Raw genomic sequence first — 14,111 nt, forward strand, 5'->3', positions numbered from 1 at the left:
CATAAATAATATTTCTAGCTTTTAGTGATAAAGGTTAAAAAACTATACTAGTGTTTTTTATTTACTTATTTATTCTTTAGCACCCTTTTTCATTATTTATAAGTGTTTGTATAAGTCTAAAGAGAAATTATCAAATTTCAAGTCATGATTGTTTGAACTAAAATGTCCCTCTAGAACAAGACTAAGTTACTTTTCAAATCCAAGGTTAACAAAAAAACATAGGAAATCAGATCAGAACAAGCAACTCCGATGTTTCTAAACTCAACACGAGCAATCAGAACACGAACAAACTACACAATGTCGATGAGTCACGAATTCATACGAACTTATCAAAGTTTTCATCTCTTTCTCCCCTCGACAAATACCTTCGTGATGTGTTCTTCGCCAATCACATCACAATAAGGCCTAACAAACCTGTCAAAAAATCGAACATCTGTGAGGACAGAAACTGCTGAAAGAACTGGCCACTTTTCGATCAGATTCCTACTATCCAAAAGTCTCAGGATCTGCAACCTCGGCTCAAGCCTGTTCTCGATACTACACCCAAGTGCTACTGGACAAGTTACAACATCAGCAATACTGTACTTCCCAGTAGCAAGAAGAAACTCTATTTTGTTCTTCAATTTGTCTCCAGATACTGAAAACACAATAGGGTGCTTCCTAAACATTTTGAATATCTCATCATCAGAAAACCCCAAATCACGGAGCGTTTGCAACTTGACTTCCCACATCCCTTCGCTCGTATGATTAAAAACACCAACAGCATTGATAAAACCATATTTAGTGCGAGGGACCCCAATCTCTATGGCCTTGTCTACAGATTTCCTCATAATATCCGGCTTGATCAAGAAATCTCTAGGTTGAGCGTGGACTAAGTGAAGGATGCGCTCCATCGGTATGCCACATCTCTTCAAGATTTCGACATTTGGGATTAAGGTTTTCTCCAAATCGGATACAACAACCCAGGGGCATCTCTTCAAAAGTCTGGCCACATCATCATTAGATCCCAGCAAGCCCTTGAGCATCAATAAATTGGGGATTATCCTCTTTGTCACACTTGAATGTAAAATCCTCTGATAACCGGAAATCATCTTGGCAATCTCCTTGGAAGAAAGCCCCAAATCTTGGAACGCCTTCAATCGGGATTCAATGCCCTCAATAGAATACATTAGAAATCGAGGTCTATATATGACAAGTTTCTGCAGCTGAGTAGTCGAAAAGCTATTCTCTTTGAGGAATGAAAGCACTGAATCAGCTCTTTGGGGATCTCTAAAATTAGGTAAACGCGATGAAGCTAGTGAAGCCAATTCAGGAGAAAATTGGTGTTTATTGACTAAAACATCGCAGATTTCAGGGACAGGGATTAGTGTTTTCACCCTCCGAGTGGAAAACAAGAGCACATTTGAGTTGCAGAGAAATGAATTAGGGTTTATAAACAAAGAGGAGAGATTCTTGCGTGCGATTGCAATCATGTTGAGAGAAACAGCAGAAATGAAAAACGACTTGCCTGCAAAATCGAAGGACTCAAAGCTTCTGGAATGAGAGATTTAAAGGAGCGCCGTTGCCATGGCAGAGAGTGAAGAAGAAGGAAGCTCAGTTCCAAATTGCCAGTTTGATTAAAGAAAATATACATTCAAAATAATGATGCAAGTATTTATTTAAGTATTTCTTTTATTTTTTTGACTTACTACGATAGGAGTAAAATTTACTTAATTATACGTTGAAACATATTGTAGATTTCGTATTGTTGAAAATTTCGACTAATTCAAATTATAATCTAAATTTTCACATATTTTAAACTTTTGAAAATCTTTTATTTGCCGCGACAACCATGATTATGCCTTTCTCCAATTCATTTTTAATTAAGAAATTATTTTAATAATACTTTCATAAATAATACTCCCTCCGTCCACAAATAATAGAGCAATTTGTGTATGACACGAGTTTAACGTAGAATTGGTAAAGTAAGAGAGAATGAATAAAAGTAAAATAAAAGGAGAAAAAGTAAGTGAGAAATAGGGGAGAGGATCCCCCGCTGTGTTAAAAAACACAGCAGGGGCTGCTGTGGTTAAACGCAGACACTCCCAAATGAAACGCAACATGGGTTTAGAGAGAGAAATGGGCCAATGAAATAATATAAAACACATACTTCTGTTTCTTTTTTTACGTTCTCTTCCCCATTTCTTTATTTGATTAAATACCCGGTCGGCCATGCTAACTTTTTCCATAGGGTATATCTATCTATTAAAAATATTATGGAATTCTTTTTTATTTTGTTTTATAATCATGATATATGGAGTATTTGTTATTACCTTTATATTATTTCATTGGCCCATTTCTCTCTCTAAACCCATGTTGCGTAACTTGCGTTTCATTTGGGAGTGTCTGCGTTTAACCACAGCAGCCCCTGCTTAACACAGCAGGGGATCCTCTCTCGAGAAATAGTGTTAATGGAAATGATATATAGGATTATTATTTGTTGAAAACTTTCTATAAATGAATGTATTTTTTTTTTTTTTGGACGGAGGGAGAGCAGTATTTCTAGCTTTTAGTGATGAAGGTTACAAAACTATAGTATTTTTTACTCTATTACTTATCTTTAGCATGTCTTCAATAGTGATTTTACCATTTTTCATTATTTGCATGTGTTTGTATAGACAATCTCAAGAGAATTATCAAATTTAAAGTGAAGGTAGTTCAGACTTCAGACTACTAACTTCATTGTAATAAACTTAACAAGAGTATATATTCCTCTTCCAGTTTATAGCAACAAATTTCAATTATATAAAATCTTGTAACTGTTCATATAAGTATACTATATGGTGGTAATAATCAGAACAAATGGATAGAACATCTCTCTAAAACAAGAGTTAAGTTGCATTAGCATTTTTCCACTATTAAAAATCCAAGGTTAACACAATATTAGGAGTGGAACAACATCACTAACAACCCAAAAAACACATACAAGTAATTGACAGTCATAGGAAATCAGATCAGAACAAGCAACTCCGATGTTTCCAATCTCCACATGAGCAATCAGAACACGAACAAACTACACAATGTCGATGCAACACTAATTCATACGAAGTCATCAAGCATCTGCTTACAAAGTTTTCATCTCTTTCTCCCCTCGACAAATACCTTCGTGATGTGTTCTTCCCCAATCACATCACAATAAGGCCTAACAAACCTGTCAAAAAATCCAACATCTGTTAAGATAGACACTGCTGAAAGAAATGGCCACTTATCGATCAGATTCCTACTTTCCAAAAGTCTCAAGATCTGCAACCTCGGCTCAAGCCTGTTCTTGACACTGCACCCAAGTGCTACTGGACAAGTTACAATATCGGCAATACTGTACTTCCCAGTAGCAAGAAGAAGCTCTATTTTGTTCTTCAATTTGTCTCCAGATGCTGTAAAAACAAAAGGTTGCTTCCTAAACATTGTGACTATACCTTCATCAGAAAATCCCAAATCACGGAGAATTCGCAACTTGACTTCCCACATCCCTTCGCTTGTATGATTAAAAACACCAACAGCATAAATAAAAGCAATTGAAGTGAGAGGCACCCCAATTTCATTGGCCTTTTCAACAGATTTCATCATAGTATCCGACTTAACCAAGAAAGTTCTCAGGCGAATGTAGAGCAAGTGAAGGATGCGCTCCATTGGTATGCTACACCTCTTCAAGATTTCCACATTTGGCGTTAAGGTTTTCTCCAAATCGGCTAAAAAAACCCAGGGGCATCTCTTCACAAGTCTGGCCACGTCATCATTGGATCCTAATAAGCCCTTGAGCATCAATAAATTGGGAATGATCTTGTTCGCCATACTTGAATATAAAATCACCTGATTACTAGAAATCATCTTAGCAATCTCCTCGGAAGAAAGCCCCAAATCTAGGAACACCTTGAATCTGGATTTAATATCTTCAATAGTAAACCCTAGAACCCGAGGATTATATACGACAAGTTTCTGCAGCTGAGTAATCGTAAAGCTATTCTCTTTGAGGAATGATAGAACTGAATCAGCTCTTTGGGGATCTCTAAATTTAGGTAAACGCGATGAAGCAAGTGAAGCCAATTCAGGGGGAAATTGGTGTTTATTGACCAAAACATCGCAGATTTCAGGGACAGGGATTAGTGTTTTCAGCCTCCAAGTGGAAAACGAGAGCACATTTGAGTTGCAGAGAAACGAATTAGGGTTTATAAACAAACAGGAGAGATTCTTGCGTGCAATTGCAATCATGTTCAGAGAAACGGAAATGAAAACGACTTACTTTCTGCAAACTCAAGGGACTCGAAGCTACTGGAATTAGGAATTTTGAAGGAGCGCCGTCGCCATTGCAGAGAGTGAAGAAGCTCAGTTCCAAAGTGCTATTTTTTTTTTATTAAAGAAAAATACAGTCAAAATAATGATGTAAGTAAGGGGGAGTGATCCATTGCTAACTCATTATTTAATTGCTAATTATAATTATTTTAAGGTTATAAGATTTTAGAAAACGTGTAGTCTATAATTTGCTACGTATAATTTTCATTTTTATTAATTAAATCGAAAAAGATAAAAAAAAATTCAAATTAGGGTTTTGGATGAAAATGTCAATATAGTGTTCCGAAAATATCAACACAAAATGTTAACTCATCGCTTATATTGACATTCTACATGTAATATATTGACATATTTTATATAGTATGTTGACATTTCTGCTTGTACGAAAAAATTAAAAAATTTTGAATTTTTTTTTCAAATTTTGACGTCGGAACATATGCATATATAATATCACTGGAATCCTTATGAAATTATCTTTAATTTGATATATATTATATGAATTTAAAGTTTTGGGATTTCTTTCAAAAGTTAATTATAACTAAACATATAGTTAATTGATATTAATACCCTTATTGATATTTTTTGGAATTAATTCCTATGGCCTTATTGACGTTTTTCGTTGATCGTATTGACATTTAGGGATTAATGATCTAAGCTTTTAATTTGAATATCTAATGGCTATTATCTTTTAGTTGTAGTTAGCAATTAAGTTATGAGTTAACAATATAACACTCTTCCGTAAGTATATATTTAAGTATTTTTTGTCCTAATACTTTAATATTTCTAATGTTCTACGATAATGAAATTTAGTACTGTACTTAATTAACCGTTGAAACAAATTGTAGATCACATATTTTAAACTTTCGTATATTTATGCCACGACAACCATGCATGATTATGTCTTCCTCTGATCCATAATAATTGGAGTATTTCTTTTGGACACGAAGATTGAAAAGTAAATATTTATTGAATTAAGTAGTGTGAAAATAAAATAAAATAAAATAAATAGTAATAAAGTTGATGAGTTGTGATTTGTGTGAACAGAATAAGCCAGAGATAATAAAGTAAGAAAACGAATGAAATAAGAGAATTGCGACAGTTCAAAGCTACATAACATTCCTCGGTCTAAATTAATCAGTACCTAAACCAGAATCTTTTCAATCCCTAATTGTTCTAACATAATATCAAAACTGGATTGGTAACAAGCAATCAAAATGGTTTCTACCTATTCCATTGCTAAGAAAGGAAATAAACTAGGATGAGGGGTCGGAAGAGGTGGCGCGACGAACGGAGTTCCAGAGCTCACGAGCGCCATTCCAAAGGGAGGCAGAGGCAATGCCCAGAGCCAGGGCCTGCGGGTAACTGGGCTTGTAATCGAGCTTCGTTTCGAGCTGGACGAGGCGAGCGTGGACGGCGTCCAGCTTGGCGGAAATCACTTGCGGAGAAGAATTGGAATCGTCGCGTTTGTTTTTGGCGGCAATCATTCTGAACATAGCTCCCTGCAAATCCCCAATCGCTTTAAGCGAAGCCTCCTGAGTCGACATCCCCTGCTTCTCGTAGTGCGTCACCAGCTCCTGAGGGCTCGGCATTTTCTTCTTCCTCGCCTTCTCACTGCCTCCCACCGGCCGTTGTATTTGCTGCTTCTGCTTCTCCATCAATTCCTCCTCCTTCTAAACCCTATCCCCCAAAATGAAATGAAGAAGATGGTTTTAGGCGATAAGAAAAGAGAGTAAATAGACTGAATTACCCCTCATGGCCTTGAGGGTATTTTCGCTCCAAATAAATTGAAACAGTGAAAAAATAGTTCAGATGATATTAAATCGAAGTTTATGGAACTCAAATGTAATATCGAAATGTTATGGACCAAAAATGATACCTTGACAAAGTTCGCGGACCAAAAAAGATGTTTTCTCTCGATAAAAACTTTAACTGTTTCATATACTACATGGTATAAAAGCAAATGGCAAGAATGTCTCTCTGGAAGAAAAGCAAGTTACATTAGCATTTCCCACTCTAAATAGTGAGAAAAGATGCAGCAAAAGTATAAATGATCAGAACAAGCAACACCAAAGTTTCTAATCTCAGGACGAGCAATCAGGAGACGCTGCACAATGACACGGCTTTCAGCAGAAACACCACCAGACATGTTGAGCAATAAAAGCAGAAACACCACCAAACAGCAGAATGGTTCTAACCTCCTTAGTTTACCTAACCATTGCTACTTGAAATACACCTTTGTGATGTGTTCCACGGTAATCTCATAGCCATAAGGCCTAATAAGAAACTAAACATTTATTCAACTTTTACTTAACCTATTCACTGTTACTTCAAACTGAGCTCAACTGAGCTCAGTAAGCATTTGCTTACAGCTTCAACTCTTTTTTTTCCTGTGACAAATTTCTTGATGATGCACTCCTCGCCAATCTCATCATAATAAGGCCGAATAAATTTATCAAAAAACATATAATCTGTAAACGAAGAAATTCGTGAAAGACCAGGCCACTTTCTAATCAGATTCCTACTCTCCAAAAGTCTCAAGATCTGCAACCTCGGCTCAAGCCTGTTCTCGATACTACACCCAAGTGCTACTGGACAAGTTACAATATCGGATACACTGAACTTCCCAGTAGCAAGAAAAAACTCTATTTTGTTCTTCAATTTGTGTCCAGATCCTGAAAACACAAGAGGGTACTTCCTAAACATTGTGACTATACCTATTTTTTCTAATTTAAAATTTAATTTATTTTATTATAGGATTAAGTTTTATTTTTAATTTATTTTACTAGCCCATAGGCCAATTTGTAGACCGTAGAGTAGTTAATGCTCGGACCAAAAGTTATAAGTTTAAGTTATTTGGTGTATGACCTTTAGGGCGTGTTCACTTTAAAAGAATTGGGCAATTCATGGTTTAATTGGGTCAATTCTTGTGTTCACTTTCCACTAATTAATTGTTAGGAGCCTTACAATTGAGGTGTGATCCGCACTATTCATGCCTATTGAGAAAGAATTAAAATCTTGCAAAATAGGTAAGATCTGGGTGTGCATTGAAAATTGCACCAGGAAATAGACTTGATTTTGGCTAACCTTTCCACATTTCCATCCAGAGGTTTAAATTTGTCAATCCATAATTCTATTATATCAAAGTCTTTATTTTAAATAATATTTGGATCAATTCTTGGACCAATTCTAATATACTAAACAAGGGGGAACATAATTATAATGAGACCAATTATGTCTCAAATCTTGACGGGCCAGATTGGTAGAAATGAAAAGTGACCTAAAAAAAAGTTAGTGTTTAAATTATAGTCATATAGTTAGAAGATAGAAAATATTACTCTCTGATTTATAGCCATATTTTTCAATGAATTTTAATCTCAACTTTCAGTTAATTGTTTAGTTTAAATTATCAGAAATCATTTATTTATTACAATAAAAAACAATAGGAGTAATGTCTAATTTACATAAAATTTCTTGTGGTAACAGATTATTGTCAACCATGTCAAGATGAAGAGTTTGACTTATTACTTGATGATAGTATTATTAGTGATATAACATCATATGCCTTGAGCCTTTTGCTTCAATCACTAGATTATTACAGATTGGAAAATGTAGCAAAGTAGTATTATAATAATCAAAACAAATGGCAAGAAATCTCTCTAAAAGAGAAAGTAATTTGCATTTGGAATTTTTACCTGTTCAAATCACAACATTGGAAGTGAAACAATATCACTAACAATGCAAAAAAACTCAATTTACAGGCTTAGGAAATCAGAGAAGATGCAGCAAGAGGTGTATCAGATCAGAACAAGCAACACCTATGTTTCTAATCACGGGACGAGCAATCAAAACAAGAACAAGAACACGAACATGCTATACACTATGTTGATGAGCATTACCTTTTTAGCTTAACTAATCTGCATCAGTAATTCATACAAATTCATCAAGCATCTACTTATAAAGCTCCATCTTTTTTTGCCCATCGACGAATACCTTTATGATATTCTCCTCGCCAATCTCATCATAATAAGGCCTAATAAATTTATCAAAAAACATATCATCCGTAATCGAAGAAACTACTGAAAGACTAGGCCACTTTTCAATAAGATTCCTACTCTCCAAAAGTCTCAGAATTTGCAACCTCGGCTCAAGCCTCTTCTCGATACTATAACCAAGTGCTACTGGAGAAGTTACAATATCAAATATATTGAACTTCCCAGTAGCAAGAAGAAACTCTATTTTTTTCTTCAATACTCCCTCCGTCCCAGTTTTATAGTCATATTTTGCCATAAAAGTCCGTCCACATTTAGAGTCATATTTAGAATTTTTCATATTTGGACATAAAATTTTACTCCATTATTCACTAAAATTACATCCAAATGCTATTATCTACATTAAAATAAACCAAAACAAAAATAAAAAAAAAAAGAACCAAAAAGTCAAAAGAGATCCACCTTCAACCAACGCACTTCATTTATTACACACTCTTGTTTTTTAAATACAGACAATAAGATTCTGTTGTTTTTTATGTAGTACCTTATGTCTATGGATTTTTGATCGTGTAAATGTTCAGGACCAATTCGAAGTAAAAAATGAATATAAAGGATCATTTTGTATTGTATTTTTTTTTCATTTATTGGTTCAATTTGATGTCAGTTTATTGACATAGTCGACGAAAAAACAATCACACACAAAGAAGCAATCCCATAACGTATGAAACCAACATCACTTACAAAATTTTGTACCTGTAAGTCTGCAATTGGTGTGCGTAAATGTTCAGGATCAAATGGAAGTAAAAAATTTATATGAAGAACTACTTTGTCTAATATTTTAGGATTGTCCAATTAGAGCTTTCTGGCGATTTTTCTAAGAAGATTATGAATGATTCACTTCAAAATTCAAATACGAACAACAGTGTTACAACAACAACAAATTCAAATTATTTATTTACTTCAAAATTCAAATACAATTCACTTTTCAAACACTACATCAAATTACTTGACTAAACCCTAAACAACAAAACAAAGAACAGAGTTCAAAACATTCACTAATTTTTGGATTTTTTTTCCTAATTTCGGTAAAATTCAAATCCAGCTCCTCAAAATCGGCACCACCGACTGAGGTTGACGAAGAAGAGGCACGAGCTTCGATATCACGATTTGGCTCGCACCACTTGAAGAAACTGCATTCCTTTCTCTCACATACAAAGTAAAGCTTCCCTCTCGACGGTTTGCCTTGTCCTAGAGCTGCCCAAGGTTTATTGAACCGGCGGTTAAAACCGAAACAGTAACCGTCGATAACGGTTTCAAACCGAAACCACGAGAAATATTCCGAACTGAAACCGTGAATTTTAGAACCGTGGTTCAGTTCAGGTTTCAAATTTTTCGAACCGAAACCGCGACCGAACCGCCGATTAACCGGCGGTTTCACGATTCCGACACGAAATTATTCTCAAATAATTTTGAATCTTATAACTAATTAAGCTAAAATTTAAAATTCACATCTAAACAATTTAAGGATTAGCATTTTAACAAATTCGCACAAAATTCTCAAATATTTATGAATTAATATTGATTTGATTTCGACCAAAAAGTAAGATGGGAACATGATTTATGAGATCGTTCCACATGTGAGTATCTAGTTAATATAGTATATTCTATTAAGCTCATGAATTTTATGTACACTAATTTCGTATATAAAAGCATTATAAATGATTTACACAGTAAATACACTACAGTGCGTTGTTGATCATGCTTGATTTAGTTAATCAAGATCAATTAAAATCAATTAATTTCGTCAATGCAATCTCACAGTTTTTTGCGTATGATATGCAGTCTTCAAAATTGATTGGTTCATTGGTTGGTGGAGGGGGATGGTTGCACTCTTAAAAAATGATTGCACAAAACACCATTTTTTAAATTTTATTTATTAAATTTTTAAATGCTGATTTTAAATTCAAATTATATCTCATTTCCCCCCTTTTTTTTAATGTTAATAAAGTATATCACATTGTAATTTGTTTATAAATTTTATCACATTGTAATTTTTATATTGAAATTGTAAATTTGATATCATTTTCACCTTACTCATATTACTTCAATTTAAACTATCCATTTTCTTGTTTCAATTTATTTTATAATTTCAAACTACATGGCAAAAAAAAGGGAAAAAAACCGCAAAACCGAACCTAAACTGCTACGAACCGTCAAAAAACCGACTGTTCGAAACCGAAACCGTAACCGCCGGTTTTCGAACTAAAATTGAAACCGTGAAACAACCTTACGGTTAGGTTCCGGTTCCATATTTTCCAAAACCGGAACCGGCGGTTCCGAACCGAAACCGCCGGTTCATGAACCATGGCAGATCTACCTTGTCCGGTGACAATACGGAGCGTCACCGTCTTTTTACAATAGTAGAAAGCTTAGCTAAATCGGAGGTCTCCGAAGTCACGAATGCGGTCGCGGTCGCGGTCGCGGTCGACGTCGATGGAGTTCCGGCTACACGTCGAACGGCCCATGTTCGAAGGTGTTTGGTTGTTGTAGAGATAGAGAAAAAGAACTAGGGTTCTTGGGGAGGAAGAAGAAGAAGGAGCGGGAGTATAGGGGGAGGGGAGAAATTGAGTGTTGGATTTTGTGTTTAATATTAAAGTATTTTCACTATTTTCATTTAGGATTTAAAATGTAAAATCCGAAAAATAAAAAAAAATCAATTTGCTAAAGTAATTAAAATAAGCTAATCGGGTCAAATTTTCGCTAATTGATGGTTGACCGTCGAGAATTGACGAAACCGTCAAAAAAGGACCTATTCGAGAGCGTTTTCATTTGTTTTGGACTTACTTTTTAAAAAGTGAATGTTCTGGACCAAAATCATAAATCGACCATATGTTAAGGATCAAAAGAGGATTATACTCTTTTTTTTAAATAAAATGAAAGAGAAGTAATAAATTAAATATTTTAATGAAGAAGAATAGATGGAAAAAAATAACTTAATAAGCATCATACATATACAGGTTGAGAGCTGGTTCAAACCTCCTAATTTTACCTAGTCAATTGCTACTTGAAATACACCTTCTGGTAATCTCATCGCCATAAGGCCTAATAAGACACTAAACATCTATTCACCTTTTACTTAACCTATTCAGTGTTACTTAAAAAACTGAGCTCCGCAGGCATATGCTTACACCTTCAACTCTTTTTTTCCTGCGACAAATTTCTTGATGATGCACTCTTCGCCAATCTTGTCATAATAAGGCCTAATGAATTTATCAAAAAACATATAATCCGTAATCGAAGAAACTACTGAAAGACTAGGCCACTTTTCAATAAGATTCCTACTCTCCAAAAGTCTCAGAATTTGCAACCTCGGCTCAAGCCTCTTCTCGATATTGTAGCCAAGTGCTACCGGACGATTTACGATACTGGATATACTGAACTTCCCAGTAGCAAGAAGAAACTCTATTTTGTTCTTCAATTTGACTCCAGATACTGAAAACACAATAGGCTGCTTCCTAAACATTGTGACTATACCTTCATCAGAAAATCCCAAGTCACGGAGAATTTGCAACTTGACTTCCCACATCCCTTCGCTTGTATGATTAAAAATACCAACAGCTTGGATAAAAGCTAATATAGTGTGAGGGATCCTAATTTCAATGGCCTTTTCTACAGATTTCATCATAGTACCCGACTTAACCAAGAAAGTTCTCGGATGGATGTAGAGGAAGTGCAGCACACGCTCGGTTGGTATGCTACACCTCTTCAATATTTCCACATTTGGAATTAAGGTTTTCTCCAAATCGGATACAATAAACCAGGGGCTTCTCTTCAAAAGTCTGGCCACATCATCATTGGATCCTAATAAGCCCTTGAGCATCGATAAATTGGGAATGATCTTGTTCGCCATACTTGAATTTAAAATCGCCTTATTACTGGAAATCATCTTGGCAATCTCCTCCGATGAAAGCCCCAAATCTAGGAACACCTTGAATCTGGATTTAATATCCTCAATAGTAAACCCTAGAACCCGAGGATTATATACGACAAGTTTCTGCAGCTGAGTAGTCGTAAAGCTATTCTCTTTGAGGAATGAAAGCACTAAATCAGCTCTTTGGGGATCTCTAACTTTAGGTAAACGCGATGAAGCTAGTGAAGCCAATTCAGGAGAAAATTGGTGTTTATTGACCAAAACGTCGCAGATTTCAGGGCTAGGGATGAGTGTTTTCACCTTCCAAGTGGAAAACGAGAGCACATTTGAGTTGCAGAGAAATGAATTAGGGTTTATAAACGAACAGGAGAGATTCTTGCGTGCAATTGCAATCATGTTGAGAGAAACGGAAACGGAAACGACTTACTCTCTGCAACTGGAATTAGGATTTTCGAAGGAGCGCCGTCGCCATTGCAGAGTGTGAAGAAGCTCAGCCTCGATTTAATATCAACATTCTCTTCTGATATAGTATCGTCACTTTTTTATGAATAATGAAAAAAAGGGATTTATATATGAATAATTTTCTTATTTCTCTTTTATTACATGATAAATCTGAATATAAACGACACAATTTAAATATAGTCTCGTCCACAATCTACTCCAAAATTAATCACGATCTGTATTATTAGTTTATTTACTACCTCGTCTCTAGTTAGGATTTTATTTTTCTATTTTCGTCCGTCTTTTATTAAGATTTCCGGTTAAAATGTTCAGTATTTGGAAAGGAAAAGTAATACTATGCATGATGTATATGCCACTAACTTCATTTCACTTACCTTTATTACAAAACTAGTATTCTCTTGTCTCAAGATAATTGAGACATTCCTTTTCGACACGGAATTTTAGAAATTAATGTGTTAAAAATTAAAATAGAGAAAAAAGTAATAGAGAAAAATAAAGTAAGGGTATAAAGAAAGAATAAAGCGTGAGAGAAATAAATAAAATTTTACCAAAAAAGTAAATGACTCAACTACCTTAAGACAACCTAAAAAAATAGGATTTCGCTACCTTTGGGACATAGATAAAAATGAGACTCATATTCCACAACCTTTTTCAACATTTTCTTAATATTTCTTAAAACACATGTTGGAGAGAATTGTCATCATGGATTCAGACATTCAAAGCCCTCAGAAGGGACGAGATTGAGGACTCTATTAGTTCGGGAGTCATTATATGACGGATTGAACCTTTATGTAAAACCAATTGAAGTGGGACATTAATGTAGGTTTTGATATGAAGGAGTATGATTCATGATAATATGGATGATTGTGAGAAAGACCCGAACAGCACTGACTAACGAGTCTTGTGCGATATCTGAGGCGACGATGACCCTGTATATCATAAACAAAATGGCACAAAAATCTTTTACAATTTCCCTTACGCTTTGATATGATGTTCAAAAGATAAGAGAAATGTACATAACTCCAACCAAATTAGATAGACTTCTGTTGATTAGAAAAAAGAAATAACCAATTCACGAGCATTTGCTTACATCTGAAAAGAAACACAAAAACTCATATTTGGAGAAAGGAAGCAGCTGAGAGACTTAGAATAGAAAGGGATACAATGATGTGTTGAATACAAAATTCTATCCAAACAAGATTACATATTTATACACTGCATTCGAACAATCTAGAACCAAACTCTAATCTAAGTTTAATCTCTTAATCATAACTGAAAGCATAATCAAATCTGCTTTACTCTACCTTGTGTCACCACGCCTCTGTACGTCCTTTGGTGGTCCTTCATTCCAGCTGCACTCGTAACTCCAAGGATTTGTTTCTCTCTCTTTCCCTCGTTTA

General features: G+C 35.0%; 2 protein-coding genes across 5 annotated transcripts in view; both read right to left on the reverse strand.

Moving 5' to 3' along the window:
- Nucleotides 1-5,386: 5,386 nt before the first annotated feature.
- Nucleotides 5,387-14,111, reverse strand: part of LOC125202042 — a 21,301-nt gene continuing 12,576 nt past the window's right edge. For 2 of the 4 annotated variants that reach the window (XM_048100366.1, XM_048100374.1), the window contains exon 2: nucleotides 5,387-6,006. In XM_048100366.1, coding sequence (XP_047956323.1) covers nucleotides 5,583-5,984 — 402 coding nt within the window. In that variant the 5' untranslated portion in view covers nucleotides 5,985-6,006 and the 3' untranslated portion in view covers nucleotides 5,387-5,582. Of the gene's footprint in view, nucleotides 6,007-6,205; nucleotides 7,040-14,111 lie in introns of those variants that run through there. The other 2 variants (XM_048100382.1, XM_048100358.1) reach the window with 2 other exon arrangements.
- Nucleotides 11,325-12,770, reverse strand: LOC125202022. The gene is made up of 2 exons (XM_048100337.1): nucleotides 11,448-12,770; nucleotides 11,325-11,393 (listed from the first exon to the last, which is right to left on the reverse strand). The coding sequence occupies exon 1, from the start codon at nucleotides 12,643-12,645 to the stop codon at nucleotides 11,503-11,505; it is 1,143 nt and encodes a 380-aa protein (XP_047956294.1). The 5' UTR covers nucleotides 12,646-12,770; the 3' UTR covers nucleotides 11,325-11,393; nucleotides 11,448-11,502.

This window comes from Salvia hispanica, chromosome 1 (genome assembly GCF_023119035.1).
Source record: "Salvia hispanica cultivar TCC Black 2014 chromosome 1, UniMelb_Shisp_WGS_1.0, whole genome shotgun sequence".
Lineage (NCBI taxonomy): Eukaryota > Viridiplantae > Streptophyta > Magnoliopsida > Lamiales > Lamiaceae > Salvia > Salvia hispanica.

Excerpts from the sequence above, each read along its gene's own strand:
- LOC125202022 (XM_048100337.1), bottom strand. The coding sequence starts at position 12,645 with ATGATTGCAATTGCACGCAAGAATCTCTCCTGTTCGTTTATAAACCCT.